Source organism: Anas acuta, chromosome 4 (genome assembly GCF_963932015.1).
Source record: "Anas acuta chromosome 4, bAnaAcu1.1, whole genome shotgun sequence".
Taxonomy (NCBI): domain Eukaryota; kingdom Metazoa; phylum Chordata; class Aves; order Anseriformes; family Anatidae; genus Anas; species Anas acuta.
This window is the reverse complement of record NC_088982.1, coordinates 33,755,710-33,777,508: the sequence shown is the minus strand read 5'-3', so window position 1 is coordinate 33,777,508 and position 21,799 is coordinate 33,755,710. Positions and strand designations below refer to the sequence as shown.

General features: G+C 41.5%; 1 protein-coding gene across 2 annotated transcripts in view; it reads right to left on the bottom strand.

Annotated features, from left to right (window-relative positions):
• Positions 1-21,799, bottom strand: part of AFG2A (AFG2 AAA ATPase homolog A) — a 188,607-nt gene that overhangs the window by 23,007 nt on the left and 143,801 nt on the right. For both annotated transcript variants that reach the window (XM_068680657.1, XM_068680658.1), the window contains exon 15: positions 13,224-13,388. In XM_068680657.1, coding sequence (XP_068536758.1) covers positions 13,224-13,388 — 165 coding nt within the window. The remainder of the gene's footprint in view (positions 1-13,223; positions 13,389-21,799) is intronic.

Sequence of the window (21,799 nt, the reverse complement as noted above, 5' to 3'; positions counted from 1 at the left end):
AGCAAATTCACTGCATGAGCTAAGGGATGTTCACTTAAGAGGAAGAGCCAGTAGACTCAGCTTCAGCACAGACAGACCTGGGTATAACTAAGTGCTAAGACATTTACAGTACAATATACAATGTCAAACATATTGTCATCCAAATGTGAATTTCTAAAAAATCCTAAATCTTAGTGAAAGAATTAAACATGTGGTAGAAGCCCCTACTATACCTTCATAAGTAAGGAAGGAGACACAAATATATAAACAAATTTCTAAAGGGCAACACAAGGAGGACACAAAATCCAAATGAACACTGTTATTCCATGAGCAGCTCAAATGAATGCAATGATAATGCCCTTATAAAAATAGGGCCAATTAATCTTTAAAAAGCCTCTAACAAAAGTTGAAAACTTTTTCCATAACGTAAGAGCGACTTTTTGGCTGTTATAGATCATCCTGAGTAAACCGGTTGAATTGCAAATGCGGAACATCATCTCAGGATAATGAAAAGAAAAACATTTTGCTCAGCACTGACGTTTATCGATCCAAAATAGACATTTTTGCCATTGTTTGAAGTAAGGGAAGTAATTAAAGTACGCAGACGCATTCTGATACCACCACGCTATTTCCTGTCCGTGTCAGTAACAAAACGCCTCTCCCACCGCCATGCACACTGTTCATTAACTCTCCGCAATAAACACCGTACTTCCATATCACACATCTGAAAGTGTTCCTAAACTGTCAAGTTGGGCAAGAGCATTGCTCTATGCAAAAACAGCCAAGTCCAGTCAGGAAGCAGATTAATTTGAAACCCTTAATTAATGACTGAACATTTACACAGCCAAGATTTATGAGTTACAAGGAAGTAAGTCCAAAACATAACACTCCCTCCTGCATGCAAGCTCTCTTTGTAATGATAAACAATTAGCCTAGGGTAAGATAGTGTCTGAATTCACAAGTTCACTTTCTTTCTCCAACTTCCAAGCATTGACAGATGATAAATTGATTTCATGCTTTTTTTTTTTTCTCCACCTGGTCTTACATAAATACTGTTGTTAATAAACAGTTGTCAATGAATGCAAAATACAGATTTTTTTTTCAATATATAGAAACCAATAAGTTTCAAAAGATGATTTTTTTTTTTAAGCTCACAAGAATACAAAAACAGTACGTAGAAAAGAAAAAGAAAAGAAAAAATAAAAGATGACTAAAAGCTGACTGATCCAAAAATTCTCAGTTTTTCTTCCTTGAGTTTACTTCACTGGGTTCACAAATACTTTTGCAAATTTAGTAACACTGAATGTCAGCAATGAAGAGTAAGTTTTCAGTTTTGAACATTTTGATTATATTCCATTTTGGATCATAACCACTGTTACACTTTCTTCTGAAGAGAGCTGACTTTTTATTACAACGAGTGCTTACTATATGAATATTAAAACAAGACTGCCCATTCTTCTTTGGAAGTCCTCAGGCCTCAGACTAGAGAAGTCATAATCAGGAAAGGTTTTGTTCACTCTTGTTTATACCAAATTACTGAACGCTTTTTTTTGCCTGCAAATTCTGTTTCGCTAATAAAGCAGTGCGGTTTGTTTCTCCCCCCCAGATCACATATCATGTAAATAAGCAAAAATGACCACAGAAATGGCAAGATCCCATAGAGTGATAACACGTCTGCTCGCACGAGTCTGCAGCATGCCTGCATCCCCACAGACATGCTGTACGCCCCCCGACAAGGAAACTCCCCCAGACACCTCTCTTCATGTAAACAGCCGCGACTGCAACCACTGAGCTAACCAAGAATGCAAGCACTATATGGGTTTGGGTCTTTTGTTTTTTTTTGGTGTTTTTCTTTTTTTTTTCTTTTGCTTCCTCTAAGCAAAAGAGAGCTGTGCAGTGCACAACGTGAGCCCCAAGCCCTCACGGGCCAGGCTCACTCCCACGTGCTCTGGGCACCCCCATTAGGTGTGTGACTTTTGTTTTGGAAAGCAGAACCTGCCGCTGCAGCTCTGCAAGGGAAAATGTTTTGCACCTGTATTGAGAAAAAATCCCCAACAACCTGACTCCTGGCTTCTTCTGTTTGGTCCTTTCCTTCCATCTCAGTTGAGCGAAGAAAACCAGTCCTGGCAAGTGACAGTGGCTGCTGGAGAGAGATCAAGTTTTCCTGACACGGACTCACAAACACTTGGAAACATGCAGTGCACATACCCAGAATCTAGCCTAGGAGCTGGCTACATTATTTCCCCCCCTCCTTCATCAGTTTTTCATCAAACGGGAGCTCACTGGGAACAGTTCCGGAAAAAGACAAAGCTGGTTTATCCCAGTAAAACACAAAGAAAGACAAAAACGTACAAGACAAAACAGAAGACAGATTGCTGCTCCCCCACCCCTTTCCCTCCAATGCTGTGCTTCGCTGTGCAATGTAAGTAAAATAGTTATAGCCTACTTTTATGACAAATTAATTTTGTTCGCTAGGAAATGAAGTATGAAGCCAACCTCTGTAAATCATAACTAACCCCCTTCCCTAAAAAATGAAAACCCAACAACCCACCACCAAGAAAAACCCATCAAACAAAATCCAGAGCTGCCTTTTTAAACTGAGCAAAACGCTCTTAGTTCTCCTCCCCGACAATGGAGATGTCAAGACCAATTAACTACTGCAGTCATCTGGGGTTTTGCTCTGTTTTCTTCCATTGCAAGTGGTCAACCCAGCTCCCATGGCTCATTTCTCTACACACGGTGTCATAAACAAAGAAGACTACGACCTCGGAGTTGTTTTCTACCTGAGTATCCTTGATGTTTTCATTACTCAAAGCAGGGAGACGAAAGCTGAGACTGAGAACTAGGTAATAGTTTGAACCAGTTTAATTAAAAAGCAAAATGGTCCACAGGTCTGCATCTACCATGGCTAATAATTTGCTGCAGAGCTATTATTGTGCTGTTTCCATCTGCCAATAACCATTTAATCCTTCTGCCAAAGGCAATCAAACCTTTATGTATTTCCATATGTATTTTAGGGAAGCCATAAAAGATAAATTGGAAACAACAATTTCCAGTTTTTGACAGACAAAAATTTGAGCTAGAGTAGCACATACAGCCATCAGCATTTCAGCAGTGCTAAGAAACTACTTGACAGCTTCTACTCCAGGCAATGGCTTGAATGCTAAGACCAAAGTTTTGTGCAAATGCAAAATCCTTGTTAGGATCCAAGTACAAAACACAAAGCCAGCTACAGATAATTCCCCTTAAAGTGCCTTCCTCAACAGGACTGCAACTCATGAAAACCCAATTTTCTCATTCTCAAGAAAACCCAAGGTTCAGGCACACTGTCAAAACAGAAGTTACATGACAAAAGGGAAAATTTTCCTGTTTGACATGTAGGTATGGCTGAAAATACTTGAAGGCTGCTTCCCTCTTCCTGCATTCTGCATCCATGACTACCTTAATCCTAACAACTTCTCAAACCGTTTCAGAATTACCGCTGAACAGCTTAATCTCACCAAGGAACCTGAAATTCCAACAGTGATATTGCTAAAGTTTGTGGATAAAAAAGGAAAAGTAGAACAAAGCCTGATATTTCAAATATTCCTACCCCCAAGAAAAAAAAATCATGCCTAATCAAAACCCCTCTGAAAGAAATGGGATGACAGCAAGTTTGCAAGCTTGCGGTTGATGATACCCATTTATTTGGATGGTAACGATTAAAAAATATCACAGTTAAAATGTTAAAAACAAACAAACAAGCTTTCCAGTCACTGTAGTGTTAGTGATCATCTCTCCCAAAATAAACTCAACACTTACTTTATTGCAGTGAAATTTTGTTTCGCTTACATGAGAAAGCAATGGAAGCAGAATAGCTGGTGCATGTTCTGTACAAATGTAGCTTTAATAATGACAGGTTTTAAGTCTGAAATTCAGTATATCTAATGTTCAAGATATTCACAGTCTAATTTAGGCAGACTTACTGACTTTATTATTTTTCTATTATTTGTTTATTACAAGGCTCCAAATTTTCAGATGAAACAACTACTTCACTGATGACTGCAAAAGGCCAACATCTAATTTTACGTTTACACAAAGATACCACTATATATTCAAATATTTCAGTTCACACACACACACCTCTCCAATCTTTGCAGTTCAGTGAAGTGTAAACAGTTAGCGTTGTTATTAAAACACACGTTCTTCATTCACAGGAACAATACCCAGCTAGATTAATAAGCTTTTATTCCTGGGCTCTATTATTCCTCTGCCATTCATTAACATTTCTTCCACCTTGACGGCAATTTAGCTGGCACAGCACCAGCAACACAAGTAGGTCAGCACAAGGTGTTCCTCTGTATAGTTTCACAGGTTATAAACATCCTACCTGTGTTAGCCTTCAGGTAGTGCATTTAAATATTCCTAGTGCCAACTAAAATAATAATGAGAACTCTCCTGGATATTATTGTCCAAGAACTACCCTTGTTTACAGAGGACGGATTCTGTTAAGACTGACAAGGCAATTTTACCAGAGAAGCAGGGAGCCCTCTGCAGCTCTCCTGGCCGAGCTGATGCCTCGGTGCTGTCTCTGTGGGAAAGCCCCTTGCAATCCTCAGCATATCCGACGAGGAAAACGTACATACACGTAGAAAAAGCTAGACTGAACGCTGACAGTCAGACATTGCATACTATTAAAAGTAATCATAACAGAGACTTCAGCCAGCCAGGCATGCTTTAATCTCAGGATATGGGAAACAACAATAGAGATGTAAGAATATTTACTTTTTTCCCTCCTGTTTATGAAAAAGATGAATACAAAACAGTGGTTTCACAGAAAATGATACTAAAAACTTTGGGCAGATCTTTTGCTAATGTACTAAGACATATTCAGTATTTACAACAACTTGTATACATTAAGAATCTGGCTCTGAAGTTGGGGCATAAGAGTCAAGGGTCAAGATTTCACTGTCTAGCAAATGCAATGGCAATGACTTTTTGCTCACTTTCTCTAATTTGTATGCCTTGTCTTATACTTTAGGACTTGAGTTGAGTCAAACTCAAAGCAGCAAGCTCCTTTCTAGCTCCATACTCAACTACACATCATAACTTACAAGATCAAGTGTCAGCACTACAGGCTTAAATCAAAAAGACAGATCACTGAGAGAAAATGTGTTGGATTTATTTTTCTTCCTTTTTTATTTTTAAACATAAAGGCAAATTCTAGCACTCTGCACTGATATGAGCCTTTATATTATGTAAATGAAAATACTTCAAAAGATATAAATAAATCAATGTTTTCAATTCCTTCCTGATGACTGTACATGCTGTTTTGACTCTGAACGTTACATACCCACATTTATACTTATTGGTGTATGGAAAGTGTGTGATATAAGCCACTGAAGAATAATCCCTGCTGTCAGATTGAAAAAAAAAATAAAAGAAAAAGAAGAAGAAGAAAAATGAATTAAATTAGAAGTTGCTAGAAATAACTCACAGGCAAAAAATAAAACTAAAAGAAAACAATAGCAGTAGCCTAAAGAGACATTTTTCCTTCAGGAATGAATTCCCATCTGCTTTTAAAGAGCAACATGTTTTTCCATTACTGGAGTCACAGCCAAAAACAGGACAATAAAGCAGCAAAGCCACAGGCAAGAGTAGAGGGCAAGTGAAGCTGGCTGACAGAGTATCAGTCAAGGTCCCTCTTTTATACGCCTCTGCTGTAGTGACAGCTGAGCAGCCCCCCGCTGTGCTGGCAACACACTTCCCTCGCTATCCGCAGCGAAGTGGAGCTCCTGGTAACTCTGCTGCATAAAAAGTGCCCTGGAAAAGTGAGGGGAAAGGAAAGAGGAGGAAGAGGCAAATGGTATAGCCAGCAGGCCGTGCTCAGCAGTGGCTGTCCCCTGCAGCCTCGGCTTTTTTGGTGAAATTACCACATTTAGCAGTAGCTCCCTAAAAGCTCATCACAAGGGAGCAGCCCTGCCGACTGAGGACTGCTTGCCCCGTGCACCACAGGTGCTCGTGTTGCAGGCTCTCCATCCAGACGGGTGTGCAACACAAATCAACCCTGCAAAGGCACGGCGAGCATAAATGCAAATCCAAGTACCCCTGTACAGAATCTGGGCAGACAACACCATTAAAAGAGTTAACTAAGACTGAAATTAGTTCTAGAGGTCCCTGCACCCCAAGGGGTTCGGCAATTACAGAATCCAAACGTTCAGCTCTTTGGACTCAAATCCCAGGTCTGAGAAGCAGGCTAAGTTTTATACCTAAATGTTGCTCAGTGCACACTCAGGGGCTCATTCAAATTCCCTCTGGCATTTTCCCCAAGTTCCTCTAAGGATGGCTGTTCTTTGAGCTGTTTAGGAAGCAGTGTCGACGGTATCCTCCTGAGCTGTTAATGGGTCTGACCTTTTCAGAAACGCTAATGTCCCTTCAGCCAGATGCATTAAATCTCCTCTGCTTGATTAAACTATTAGCAAATCATTATCTCACTGAAGGATAAAATGTTCTTTCCCAGATGAGCAAGCCATGCATAAATTTTAGTGCAAACACTCTTCTGTATACCAAGCCCTACATTTTGCATAAACATGCCAATTTGTGACCCTGTTTTATATATCCATGGGATGAAAGCATACAGGAGGAACACAGATCTTTTTTGGGTCTCGGCTGAGACAAGACATGATGAAAATCAGCCCGCTTAGGGCGAACAATTCCCAGCCCCATCTCTGCAAAACATGGGAACGGAACCAGATCTTGGGCTACTGAGGAGAACGGGGAGATGCGACGCAATGCCACGACACCCTTGTGCCGATGAGTGATTACCCAGGCACTCACACTGCCCTCGTTCCCAGTCTGTCCAAGCACATTCTGCACGTACGAGGTTCTTGCGAGACCGGCAGTAAGCAAAATCCCATGGGAAGTCCTGTGTAGTTAGTTATTTCCTTTCAAGTGATTCATCTCGTTTATACCAAACACTGACACTCGGAAAACACTTTGAATGCCAGGTATTTCCTCACCTTCCAGCCACCTGTGCCAAACACATCCTTGGTGCTGATAAACGTGTGTAGGAAGGTGGTGATCCCTTATTACCCACACTGGATGAAGGCTGAGTCTCTTTTCCACACCCACCCACACAAAAATGTTCACTTTTCAATGAGTGATATAAATTAATAGATCCTATCCATCAATCCAAGAGAAGCTTCGGAGGTTCATCTGAGGCCTTAATCTTGCTGCGTTTCAATTTGATGGTGTCCTTCATTTTGAAAGTTGTAATTCAGGATAATACTGTGCCCTGACGTGAGGATAAGCAGGACTCCTTCAGATGGCAAGGCCATCCTGAAGTGTCCAGCAAGAGTCACTTGAGCCACAGATGCTTTAACTACCAAAGCATATTTTAAAATCATACGTTTCTGATAAGACACAAGGTTTTTCTTTTTTTTTCTTTTTTTTTCTTTTTTTGTATGTGTGTGTATGTGTTTGTATATATGTATCTTAGAAGCTAAAAATTTGAGGGTCCAGTCCCAAGCTTGATATGTTAAGCACTTTCAACACCTGTTGAAGTCAATGGGAATTGAACATGCTCTGCATCTAGCATAATTAAGCACAAAAGGAACAAACATCCTCGTGCTTAAAAATGAAAACCACGAGCTTCAGCTAAGATATGATTTCCAGAGTCACAGAACCTTTACTCTTGCCTTTTTTTTCCCCTGAAGTCTGTCTTTGTAGGCTGCTACATGTATATAGGACTAGATCCATTGCCCTTAAAAAATGTTAACTAGAAAGCTTTTCCCCTAAATTTGGAAGATCTTTTCCTTCATGGCAAGCTAGATATAAAGAAGATAACACATCGTAATTTGCCAGCTGTCTTGCCTTTCCTATATCTAAGCCCTCCCTCACCTCTATTTAAGATGCACTTTAGGAAAGAGAGACTGTTTTCTTCCCAATCTCTTAAAGCCTTGTTTGCCATCCCACACACCTATAAAGGAATACATCCTCACTTCTTTTGTAGTTGCTGGCTTCCTGTGTGAGAAAGAGAGGAGCTTTGGAAGGTTTTGGTTGGTTTGGGTGTTTGGTTTCTTTTAAATTTGTAGTTCAAATATGTCAGTATCTGATAAACAAGTACATGTATGTTTTGAAATAAATATTTTAATAGTCAAAGGCTTCAGTTGATTAGAGCTAGTGTGCTGCTGCAAAGATACTTTTTTGGCATCAACCGTGCACTCATTTGAGCCAGAGCAAACGTTCATTAGCTTTTTTTTTTTTTTTCCTCTCTGTGTTCCCATTGAGAGTTATTGCAAAGTGAGAAAGATATTTTTTACATTAACTATTCTACTTCGACTAAGAACCAGTGAAAGATTTACAGGTTCCCAGGTTCCCGCTTTACTATTGTTTCCTGTAAGCATGGAAACTGATAATACTATAGAAACAATGTCAGCCTCTGCTTTCACCATGACCTGCTTTCCACCAATTTAAAACCCGCCGGTCCCATTAGCTTATTTTTACAACCACACTTGTCTTAAGAATATTACAATGATATCCAGAATATTTAAATTTTATTATTTCTAACCATCTTTAAACTCAACTCAGCACTTGGTTTCAGTTTCTACCTAAAACCTCCCTCTCTGTACTGCTTTCACTACAGTAACAAAAACAAAATCTGACAGGGGGTGACATAATAAAAGAAGGTCCATCACTCTACTGGGTTTATTTTCCTTTTTATTTACCATCTACTTACTAGAATAAAATATTTCTACAGTGGTGAAACAGGGTCTTAGTCCCTTGTTCATCCCTTTTCACAAATTAAACTCTTAAGGATTTGAGGTAAGGAATGCTCCTTTCATTTCATTTGCAAATTATACCTTTTTTTTTTCTTCACAACACAAATCTAATAAAGACATCAGTCTTTGTATATATAAAGGCTGGTGTCCTTCCTCTTGGCCAAACCATGTTCCAACTTTAACCTTTTTTCTAACCTTTAAAAAAAATTTGGAGATAATGTATAATTTAAAAATCACATGACAAGCAATTTCCTACCAGATTCTGTCCATGTGATTGTGTCCATTTTTACACAAGAAGTGTTTTAGAATCACAGAATCATTTATGTTGGAAAAAACCCTTGAGATCAAATCCAGCCACCACCTGACACTACCAAGTCCACCAGTAAACCACATCCCTAAGCACCGTGCTCACACAGCTCTTATATACCTCCAGGGGTGGAGACTCCACCACCTCTGGGCTGCTTGTTCCAGCACCTGACCACCCTCTCTGTGAAGAAATTCTTCCTGCTATCCAATCTAAACCTCCCCTGGTGCAAAATGAGTCTGTTGCTTCACGTCCTATCACTCATCACCTGAGAAAAGAGAGTGATGCATACCTCATGGCAACCTCCCTTCATGTAGTCCTAGAGGGTGATGAGGCTCCCCTCAGCCTCCTTTTCTCCAGACTAACACCCCCAGTTCCCTCAGACACTCCTCATATGCCTCTGAGGCATACTGAGACTATTGGCATTTTCTACTGTAACAGAGAACAGCCATTAAGCATGAAAAATCTAAACTGATCCCCAAGTGAAGAAGGTAGAGCCCCTGAGGTTTTGGAAGACCCATATTCTGTAATGCAAGCTAGCTGGAGTGACATCATGACAGGAAACTAATGAGACCCAAAGAACTCACTTTACTTGCACTTCGTTTGTAAATGCTCCTGTGCTTGTATCTTTAATCATACTTTACAGAAACATGATAAGAAATGAGCCAGATAAAACTACTCAACGTGAATTATAGGAGCTCTAGATCATTCAGCTATGATCTGACTGAACAATCTCTGGATGAAGACATCTCAAAACTATTAAAAATAATCTTCAGTTATATAAAGGTACAATTTTGCTCTAAAAAAAATGCAGAAACACTAGAATTAATTTATAAAAGTTTTGAAGCAGCAAGATATTTGCTGCTTTAACCATTTTCATTACTCTCAAGGACAAGAGATTTCTCCTCCATGCCTACCAGAGCTCCTTGCTAATGCTACCGCATCAGCAGAGGAGAATGAGGCCGATAGCACAGCACAGCCTCTAGCTGAACCGTGCCCGGTGGCAGCTGCCTGGGCATGGCCTTTGGTGGAAATATCCTAGAAAAAAAAAAAAAAACAGGGGCAAGACCAGCTCTGACTCTTCCACCACTACACAGGAGAAACCCCCTGGCCAGCATGTAAGAGCTAACAGGCTGTACAGTTACTGTAGACACGTCCGCACAGCAAACAGACCTACCCTGTGCAAAGCTCTGGTTGCGCTAACAAGAGGTTGAGGCAGTCCTGGGAAAAGGCAGATGCCTTCAGGGTAGCCAAAGAAGTTGCCAGAGTGGGTGGATGGCATGCTTCTTGGTGGCAATATCAGCTCCGAGGCCAAACCTTACTATTTAGAAACTTCTAAAAACTATTTCTCACTGTCCTGATTTACAAAAAAAAGATTTACAAAAAAAGATTTACAAAAAAAAGATTTACAAAAGCAGAGCTATCGAGATGCCAGCATGCATTTCAGAAGGGCCTGGAAATAAAGATCAAGTGCAAATCCAAATATTTCTAGAAAGCTGAAGTTTCGTTTGACCTATCCAATTTGTATAATAAAAGCTAACTGTACAGACATTGGTCCACCAATACACTTTTTTTTAAACATTAGACTTCACCTGCACTTGAGAGAAGGGAATTCTAATTCACCCTCATAAATTATCTTCCATCTTCTCTCAAATGAAACAGTGGGAAGTAAACACCCTATTTTGCTATCTCGATATATCTTTAACGTACTCATTAAGATAAACATACATCCAGCAGGTGAATAGAGATAACTGGTCATAAGTGACGACAGGCAAAAATATACATGTATCTGATCTGAAAAATTGCCAAGTTGGAAGCCAGATGCGTACTAAACTATCCACTTTACTTGCTGTTTATTCAGCTCATGGTAGGAGGATTCAACATATCTTTACGTGAAACTCCCTATTTATACAGCATCTTCTAGTCACAAAACTAAGCATTTTCCATTCCTTTTCCAAACAAAGGGTATAACAGTGGAATGGGAACTTGCCATTCAACAGCGGAAACTATTTCTAAAGCTGGGAAGCTGGAGACACTAGGAAGAAAAGGCTTTAATGAAACTGGCCACTGTGCGTGCCAACTGTCAAGACTTTTTATATATTCTTCCAAGGAACACTGACTGAGGCTTTTTCTGTGTTTACTCTTTACATCCCAATTATTATAACTCTTTGAATGATGCCAAAGAACAAAATTCATGAGAAATGCCATATTAGAAACAGGCAGGCTTTTTTCCCCTGCAACTAGTCTGTACTTGTACTCAATGACCCATTAACTTATTTTTGGTTCTGTAGAAAGCCAGCACCAAGACATTTGCGACTCATTATCTAAGCTAAGCACAGGAATTCACCACTAGAGCCTCGGCTGACCCAGATCCAAAGGAAATCCCCATATGCTTGGAATTTCTGAAATACAAGCATTACAGTTGTTGCCTGGTAAGAAAACAGTTTCCATACACAACAGAGGATATGTTTACATTTATGTTTTTGGAGGCTTATATCTTGGCCAGAAGCAGGCAAATTTTCCCAGGGCAGCAAAACTCTTATCACTGACATCGGGGTAAAAACCTAGTAATGTTTCAAGTCACTACTCTTCAGCACAGAGGCAGTATAGCTACAACAGTTCCCTAGACCAACATTTAAGCCTGCAATAAGAAGTTGATTACTGCCTTCTTTTTTTTTTTTTTTTTTCATTATAAGATCCCACATTCTGTTGCAAATAGAAGTCCTACACAAAAAAAGTTTTGCTCACTGCTTTGCCTTTGAAGTCCTACACAAAATAGCTTTGCTCACTGCGTTGCCCCCATTCATTTGTCCCCAGAGCACAGTTTGTCCTGTGCTGCGGAGGAGGAAGGCTGTAGTGGATTTGACTTTGGTCCCTGCCCTTACACAGCTTCCTGGAACAAGCCTGGAGGCTTGTCTGGACACCACAGCTGCACATGGCAAGGTCTGACCCCATTCCTTTGACTTGGAGAAGCAGTCACAGCAGTGTCCTCACCAGGCAGAGGTTACTTGTGGGCAGTGCAGCATTGTAAAACATACCACCATTTATGTGGTAGCTAAATGTCTTCCCTGGAAGACATACAGCATAGCCAATGGCCAGTCAGTTGAGAAGGGACATCAATATCACAGGAGTCATGCAAACGCTTCAGAGTCACCCCCTCTTTTGAACCAAGCCAAAGCTTTAGCTTTGCCCTTGTAAACAGCACACAGAAAGATGGAGGAAGCTAAGGAAAGCAAATCACATTTTCCACTCTGCTATGGAAAAAGTAAAAGGTGACTATGTAATTAGAGATGGTACGATAATGCATTCACTAGGACTGGCTACAGTAAGGTGGAAACATTAACTCCAGTATCTCATACCTTTTAAGAGGTTGAGTTGGCAACCTTAATGACATTCTCTGCATTTTTGAAGTAAAACAATTACTTTCAATTAATCAAAATGAAGAAAACATGAAATATTCTTCCATGAGGCACTGCCATGAAAAATATTCAGGGACCACTATGCTGACCACTAACTATAATTACCGGGCAGCAGCATCTGAAGAAGTTTCTCCCCCTACCCAGGACAGGACGTAACAGCCTGACATCCTTTGTCAGAAGCTACTAACTGACAACAATGAGCTATAACAGTAAGTGCTGCTGTGAGCTCTTGATTATATGGAACAGGAAAATAGGAGCCTAAAAGTGATCTGTGACTCCTTTGCAATTCCCTTATGCTGTCTGAGAATTGTCTCTTCTTCCTCAATCCGAGTCTGTTTGCCACAATCCTAAATCATAGTATGCAAAAGGGTCCCTCCCTGGGGATGTAGGGAGGCACAGTTGAACTGTGCGGGCAGCTGGGAACATTTGCCCCCATCTCCCTGCACTCATCCTGGCAGCACACCCTTAAAAGAGCTACCCATGACCTTACTATGGCTCACCCTTTCCCTGGCAGCAGTACTCTGATGGAGATCTTGAAAGAAAAACAAAATAAACAAACAAAAACACAAACACAGGTCTTATTCTGTTTTCTGAGCAAAAACACAGAAATCATGGTGTACTCTGTCAAACAGTCTTTCTTATAATTCTCCCCACCACTTAGGGTAGACTCAAGGAATGATACTTGGATGATGCGCTATTGCAATTTTAAAAACACCATTTTGTGCATTGACTCTGTGACCACGACCATACAGAAAGCTTTACCTCTGCTCCTGAATATCTGTGTGTGTGCTGAACGAGCTCCACCAAGCAGACTTCCTCACTGACTGGCATAGACCGAAAATTAAGTTTGAAGATCTCCTCGCGAGTGGCTGCATCTGGCAATGGCACATAGATAATTCTGTCTATTCTTCCTGGTCTCAGCAAGGCCTGCAATGAAAATGTCACAGGAAAAGTTATAACAAATGACACATCACATCAATAAAGTAAAAAAACCATAAGTTGATTAAAAACAATAACAAAAAAACACACAACAATTTCAGCAGAAGCAAAGAACTACACAAGAACAATCAAGCTTATGTGCACAAGGGGTTGTTCTCTTATGCAAAAATGAATCAGTCACTGAAAAGACAGTAATGCTATTCAGCTTGTGAAATATCAGTTTATGGAAAAAAGGCATCATAAAGGAACTATAGTCATTTTCCTAAAATAATAATTTTAGGCTTGTTGCAAGGTGTGCTGGAATGTTAGGACTTGGCAAAAGGACAGGTGGCAATGGACATATCCCAAGTTCAGATCTTCAATCAAGACAACAAGCAGAGGAAAAAGAAATTGAAGTAAAGCTTACATTCTGTATTCATGTTGATTTATCCCACATTATTAGTGCTGTATACAGAAGAGCAGATTACTCTGTCAGGTTTTCACACACAGTAAGGTAATGATAAACAGAGGCCAGAGATATTTCAAAAAGGGAAAGAAAAAACAAACAAACAAACAAACAACAAAACACAAAACAAAACACCACAGACATGCAAAAGCACTGTAGTTTAACACCTTTTGGCATCAGGTTTGGACTGTCAGAAGAACCCTTCTGTGCCACAAGAGTTGAAAATTCAATAGTTGAAATTAATAGGTACAAGGTAAGGCCCCAGCTTTACAGCCTCATATGTGTGTATGGGACGACGACTACAATGGGCAGCTTTAAAGGGTTCAGACTGGTCTGAAGGAAAAATCTCTTCTCTAGGGGAGAAGTGTGGCCTTGGGGCAGGTCACTGGGGAGGCTGCAGAAACTCTGTCCTTGAGGTTTTGGAGGCTTGGCTTAGATGAAGCCAAGCCATCCCTGGCCTGTGCTGGTGCCGTGCTGGATGAGTGGGGGGGCTACAAGGCCTCTGGAAGCCCCCTTCAATCAAGCTGCCTGTGATTCTATGGTTTCTGGACTGGCTCAAAAAGTAAATGTTATCTATATATAAAGCAATTATATCTGATACGTAGGAGAAGCCAAGCTCTTAGATTTATGAGATGAGAGGAAGCTCGTGTCCCTGTATTTCTAAAAATCTCCAAGATTTTTTAAAAACTGTCTCCAGTAAAAAATAAAATAAAAATCCTCCCAGTCTTTCCTACTTGACATTTGACAAAAAAATGTGCATTGCAAATGTGCATAAATAGTATTTAAAAAGTATTTTTAAAAACTAAACAATGTTTATAAGATTCAGCATGTAACCTAAATTGTTTTTATGTTATGGTTCTCCCTTGGGCAGAGTAGTTTGAGTTCCAGATGACTAGAGATATTGCATGGCTGTCCTGGGCTGTCAGCCAATAAGTCTTTTCCCAGCCTGATCATGTCAGTGAAAGTCATGCTGAAAAAATAGTAGGAAAGAGCTTTCCTTCCTGCACAGCATTGATCAAGTTAACACCCTTCCTAGAGTTTCTTTAAAAAGACTGTTGTGGTGCTTCAGAGTGGAAAAATGTATCCTGAATGTTAAGAGATGTCTTGTTATTTTTAAAACAGAATGTGAAAACGTTCAGCAGAAAGTGCACAGCTCTGAGTGTTTCATTGAGTTACGCAGCAAAAGAGCAAGGCTCCACAGGGAAGCCTAAAGGCCCGTATCTAGCCCAGTACCCCATCTCTGGCAATGGCCAATGCTGGATCCCTTCAAAAAAAGAGTGAGAAGCCAGCCAGCCACCCGTATTTCCTTATCAGACAGTGCTGCTTGCCACAGCACTCTTGGTATAGCCACTGAACAACTCGACACACTAATGGTAGCTCAACCAGTGTGTAATTTGGTGTCTAAGCCATACATTTATCGGGATGTTGCCATTTTTTGCCAACAAACTTGAAAGAGAAATTTACATGCTTCAAGACTAGGCTTGGAGGGAGCGGAATTATACTGCAATTGCATTCTGTGTGCTCTTAAGGAAATGCCCATAGCAAATTCTGTTATTTAGAAGAAACATGAAATGCTCACAAGAATACAGTGGTATACCTCTTTTAAGTCAAAGCAGGTTTAATCAGGAAGCCTAGATAATTAGAACATTTTCTAAAGACAGCTTAGCTCACACTAATGAATGACCATGGCTGCGCAAGGGGGACAGAGAAGTGTTTGATGGAAAGCAAGTCTGACCAGCTGGGACTGAGAGCTGGAGCTAGCAGCTTTCTGCTGAGATACAGTCTCTTAACAGGATGCAGCACCCAATTTTACAAAGCACAATTGCAGATGTCAAAAAAGTAATATATTTTTTTCCTCAGTTATTTAAATTGGGTTTCCTCCAGTTTGTCCCAAATGCTTTGTGTTTTCTATATACGGTCTTAGTTGGAGGCCCGAGTTTAAAACATGCTATCATTACTTTTTGTTACAGTCAGGCCTAGGGACCCTATCCAAGACAGCCAGATGTGCTGGGAACCCTACAAAAAAAGCACAAGGCAGCCTCTGTAGCACTTCCTGCTTAAATAGACATAGACAAAAAGGAGGGGAGAGAAAACATTTGGTAACCTGACTTGAGAGAAGAGTCAAATTTCCGCTTACTTCCAAACAGAAAAACAGATTCTGCTGAGAACTGGTCTCTACCAGCCCTCATGACAGGACAAGCAGATGGGGAAACCTGGAAGACCCTGGGCACTGCCCAACTGCTCCTTGCTTCGCTGTTGCATTGCTTTTCCCTTGGGCAAGCTCCAGAGGAGCTAAGAGCAGAGGGAGAGGCCACAGGTGGGCTGGAGAGCTGGTGGGCTGCCCGCTGGTCTGAAAGCACACAGAGCAATGTCAAACCAAGGCTGCTCTTGTTTGCAGGCCATCGTCTCATCCTCCTGGGCTAGATGTTGAGGTGTCTGTGTACTGCTCACTGACTTATTTTCCTTTTTTGCTCAAAATAACACAGAAATCAGAACTGAACTGCACATAGAGGTTGGCACTAAGGGAATAAGATCTCTTTCTTGATGTTTTTGCGCTCTGTTGAAGTTTCTTTTGGAGGAAAATGAGCTCCTTCTATGTTGCTTAGCGAAGCCTATTGTAGCATTTGGTACCCACAGCACCTTTAACACTGAGGCCTTTATGGAGGGTGGCACCTTCTTCCTCAGCGCCACTTTATCTGCAGAAATAAAGAAGGTGTTTGGAGGTGGCTGCTCCCAGTGCTAGGACTGACAGGCCATTCAGGAAGACGGACTTTCCATCTTGCAGCTTGCTCATTGGAAACAGCACAGGGAGCAACAAGCACACCCAGGTCACCTGAGGACCACCCCACCACCCTCAGGGCACAGCAGGCACGGTGGCATGGGGACCCACCACTGACCACAGGCTGGAGGTGAAGCCACCTGGAATTGACCTTCGTTGCTGAGCCAGAGGAGGAGAAATTTGGCAAGATAAGGTGGCAGCAACAGCAGCAGGAGTGAGGCTTGGCTGTCTGTGCAAGAGGAGAGGAGAGGCAGCTGGGGGAGGGTGAAGAGTTGAAGCGGGGCTGCAGGTTCGGGCAGATATGAGCTGCTGGGAGTACAAAATTAACTGCTTGCGGCTGGGAGATGCAAAACTGATTTGAGGCTAGGAGCACACAGAAGGTGGGAAGTTGATGGGGCCAAAATTAATTGATGTGTGCGCAGAGCTACATAATTCACTGATGTTGAGATGTGAGGGTTGCATAATTTATGTAGGCCAGGAAAGGGCACAAAATTAAGTAGTTGGGGTTTTGGTAGAAACCAGAACGCTTCATACCATTAAGCAATTCTTTTGCAAGTTTATGTAATTTTTTTGTTGTTACCACAACAGTTATGAAAGGGGTCTGAGTACCCACACATTGAAAGATTACTAGTAGTAAACATACACAATATTCTTCAGGGGAGCAACAGGGTTCAGGAAAGTGAGATAACCATCAAGTAATACATGGTATCATCAATAGTAAAAACACACTTTAATTAAGAAGAAACTACTGCCCTTTCAAAAAGAAATGATTAAATTCTTTAGTAATTAAAAGAGAGCATTACTTCCAAATACAGCATTGGAAAAGATAGCCGATTCAAAAATGTGTATTTTGTGTGCAATTATGAAGTTAATTATTTCAGGAAAGAAAACTTAAATATGTAAAGCCAAGGAAATATTTGTGGTTCCTGGTAAGAATGGACTAGAATTAACTTCAGGGCTTTGCTAATTTTCTTCTTCTTTTCCTTTTCCTCTTTTTTTTTTTTTTCCATGCATAGTTTTTTCAAAGAACGCTTACCCATTTCAAGAACGACATTGTCAAACAATGCAGAATTGTACCACTGACAGAAGCATGCACAGATGATGAGCTTGGGCTGGGATGGACAAAAACGCTTTCCTACTGACAAACTTCTTCAGCCACGTCTACACTCACCACAATTTTCTTGATTGGATCATATAACAAAACTACATGGATTAAATATAATTACAAAAACATAGCAAACTGACACAATTTTCGATAGCAAAACCTAACTTGCATAGCAAAGCATACGCTGCAGAGGAAGCTGCAGACTGAGGCGTGTAAGGGAGCAAGTAGGTTCAGCAGGTAACGGAAGTTCACCTGGAAAATTAATGTTACCGCGTGTTGTTCTCTGCTGCAATCAATCTCCACAAGTAGGAACAGATTTTTATATTAAATTTAAGGCTTTTCCTTTCAAGTACACACTTTTTTTTTTTTTTTTTTTTAAATACAGGACCTACAAAATGCAACTAGAAGTTTAATCCTGCCCTTATAATCCATTGGGATTAGACCACAGATGAAAATGAGAAAACTGGAAATAACAGAGCAATCTGTTTCCTTTGTAACTAAACCCTTCCAACTTGAATTAACAATTGCTATTTATGAACCCTGGTTGTGGTCCCTACTTAACACAAACTCCTGAATATGAGAGGTACTTTATAACATGTAATCTAATTTAGTAATGCAAATCTTTTGACTTTCATCATTACACTATTTGAACATATGTAAAGCATTTAGAAGTAAGTTCCTGTAGCCTGCACAAGCCATAACTGTTTGTGAGATCCTTTCAGTGTTCCTGCCCACGTGTTCGGACAGATGTATTGCAAGTGGGGAAAGTATTGGGACAGGAGAGACTCTAAGGAAGTGAATTTGTTAATAACGATGAAAGGGCCTTCCTGCACCATCATATTCATCTCTTGCAGGACTGGAGTCAGCTCCCATGATGGTGTTTCTCCTACCATTTCAAGGCTCACCTCCGTGCCTAATATTTTCATTCTTATTCTGTGCCAGGTCAAGATCCCAGTGCAACAAGCCAGGAAGTGCTTAGCACTTCAGGATCTTCAAAAGTTTCAGGTAAGGGAAACTCATCCATGCTGTTCATTAGACATGCTGCCGGACTCTCGTTGCAACTATGGATTAATTAAGCGAGATTAGAAGGTGCTGAGGGGAAAAGACTGGCAAGCAAAAATGTTTGAGTATCACTATTAAAAACTATAGCCTACTGGAGAGCCGAGTGTTATTGTTCTACAAGGTTTTTCTTCCCTCTCCATCTAGCACAAGCTTCTTCAGGAGGCAACTGTGAGCTCCTCTGTTTCAGGTGTCACAAGGATGGAGTCTTGTCATTACAGGCTCCTGAGTCAAGCGATACTGCTTTTTTCTTGCCAAGAGCCCCTTTCCCCACACTCTTCCTCCTCCCCACTTTCCTCCTGTGCCAAAGTCTGTCACCACCTTCAGCACATGCCAACATCTCTAACCAGTTCCCCTCTTTGATGACTTGTTTGTTGGTCACCACCCTTGTACGTCTCCCAAGATTTGTGCAGATTATTTTCTGTTCTCGTTACACAACATCTACAATTGCACTTGGGGTGGAGTAGTTTGCGTCTTTAACCTACAGTATATCCACTATTTTAAAAACTTCATTTGCGAACAGATTTTTATTGGATATTATTGAAGACCAACTCCTGAAAATGCTGCATTTTCCTATTATCAGTCCCTATACAAAGACTTCACCTTCTGCATAGATTTCTAAAAATCAGGCTATACAACCCTTTTGTCATGTCAGTCTTGCTCAAGACCTGGAGCATTGTGCAAGTTGACAAGAAAAGACATGATACGTTTGACAGCAGGTGTTCAGGAAGAATGCGCACTATCAAGTGGCAGTGAGCACAGCAGGAACATTTTACTCAGGCATAAACCATAAGTACTAATTAAAGGCAGAGAACAAATATATGGTTTGATATGCCGACAAATAGTAAAACAACTTGAACAGGGAAACAGTTTATATCATCCGAGTCAAAACCCAGATGAAGCGATACAGGGAGTTAACCATCTGAAAAATAAGTATGCAACCTGTCCTTGACTGTTAAGCAAATGCCCCTGCTTGCGTGGGATTCACCTACTTGCTTTTCCTATCCTCCAGGTGTAAAACCAGTAGTTTATCTTTTTTACTTCAACCACTGATTTTTACCCATTTGCAGTTCATATCATCAGCAGAGGGAACCTTCTCCATGTAACTCACAGCATGCTCTGATACTGCTCTCTTTGCTAGCTACCGACAGAAAACAACACCTTCAGCTGTCATTACAGATTGTTCCCTTAACTTATTGCAGCAAAACTGAGCTTACCCTACAGTTCTAGTAAGAAGAAAAATTAAAAATTCATCTTTTTGTATGAGACGAAACTTGGTGAAAGAACTTATGCAACTCAACAGAAACCACTGGTGTCCCTTGTTTGAATGACATACCCGGCTTCTGCAACTTATCCAGCAAACCAGCCATTCCCACTAACGGTGGTGAGTTTAAACAGGTAAGAGCGTTACTTAAATGACTAGGTTTTAATAGGCATTGCTAAAAGTGAAAGCATTCTGAGCCTACACGTGCCCAAAGCATTCAGAGGTGCTTGTGATTTGGAGCTATCTTCTCTCCCCCACACCTGCTGTCAGGCACGGACAAGGTCCCACTGCGGGCTGGGTCCCCAACCACCGCAGCCACGCTCCCTCCAGGCAGCCAAGCCAAACGCACTGGCACCCAGCGATGCCGCCAGGAGCCTGCTGTCTGCTCTGCAGCCCTCACCTGGCTGCCAAACGCTGGGGTTTCGGGCTGCTCCAGGCAGAAAGCAGCTGTGCCTATGCCTTTGGGGATATGGCACCAGGCATGCAGCGCCGGGGATTATTCAGCTGCCTTATCTTGCCTATACAGCGCGGGGAAGAGGCTCCTGAGCCCTCCTGAGCTCATCTCCCACAGCCCCTCCTATGCAAGGGGGACGGGTGGCTGGGCTAAGGCCTCTCCACCATCTAGCCAAACTGCTTGCTGATAACGAAAACAGCAGAAAAACTGTGCAAATGCAAGCAAAGAAAACCACCCACCAGCCTTGCATTCCCACGCCTGCACAAAGTTGGACGCACCAAAATATCCCAATCTTTTCTGATCAGAGTAACAACATCGTCCCAACCGCCGTGCATCCCAGTCGTGCCGCAGAGTTTGATTAATATAGCTAATTCAAGGGGAATCGCGGAGAAAGAGGGCTTGAGGAGACTTGTTTCCTTGCAGCAATGAGACCATGTAAACACAACTGCAAGGAACAATGTGCTCCTTGGCCTATGCAGACAATACCAGAGCACGTTTTTATGTGTTTTTGTTCAGATAGGATTAAAATATCTCAAGAAACGGCGTTTCAATCACTTCTCTTGGCAGAAACATCTGCAGGCAGATACTCTGCAGCTGCAGAACTAGTATCTCCATGCTTTTTTTCCCTGATATTTCAAACAGTTAAATTGGCCAGTTGGCACGACTTACTGCAGCGCTCACTGGGAGCCAAGCTTTGCCCAGGCCTCGATCTATAAAAGTCTAAACCTGTCAGTAACACACCACATTTTCAATGCAGTAAAAGCAGTGCAAATCCAAGCAACCCTACTGATATGATTCCAGATACTCCAGCTTGCCACAACAGAAATTCAGCTCAAAATCAAGCTTCTTGAGTGTATTCAGAGACATGGCAGGCTCTGACAGCAGAATCAGGCTCTCCTCTGCTCTATGTTGTCAACACGGTCTTAGAAAAACTGAGGCAATTTAGCACATTCTCCACAATCAGCCCATACTTTCAGGACAACCTCATACCAGTGTTCAACCCATGAACTCTTTGCAAAAAAGGGTGCTTGGCTTTGCTGCTTCTTCTTGCTTAGGCTGCAGCTCCCATCCCTTCCTTGTGCCCGCGCAGGGTGGCAGAATCTCAGCTCAGGGCTGAGGCTCTGGCTTCATTTGCAAGGAGAAGTTCAGACACAAGCTGTTCTTGCCCCATGGCAAATCTGAGCAGCCTCACTGCAGTGGCGTGAGGAGAGAGGATGTCCCAAGTTTTGGCTGCTGTCCCGCAATGTTAGTAAGAAGCAGGAGTGACCTAGGATTTTGCCACTTGCTGGGTCG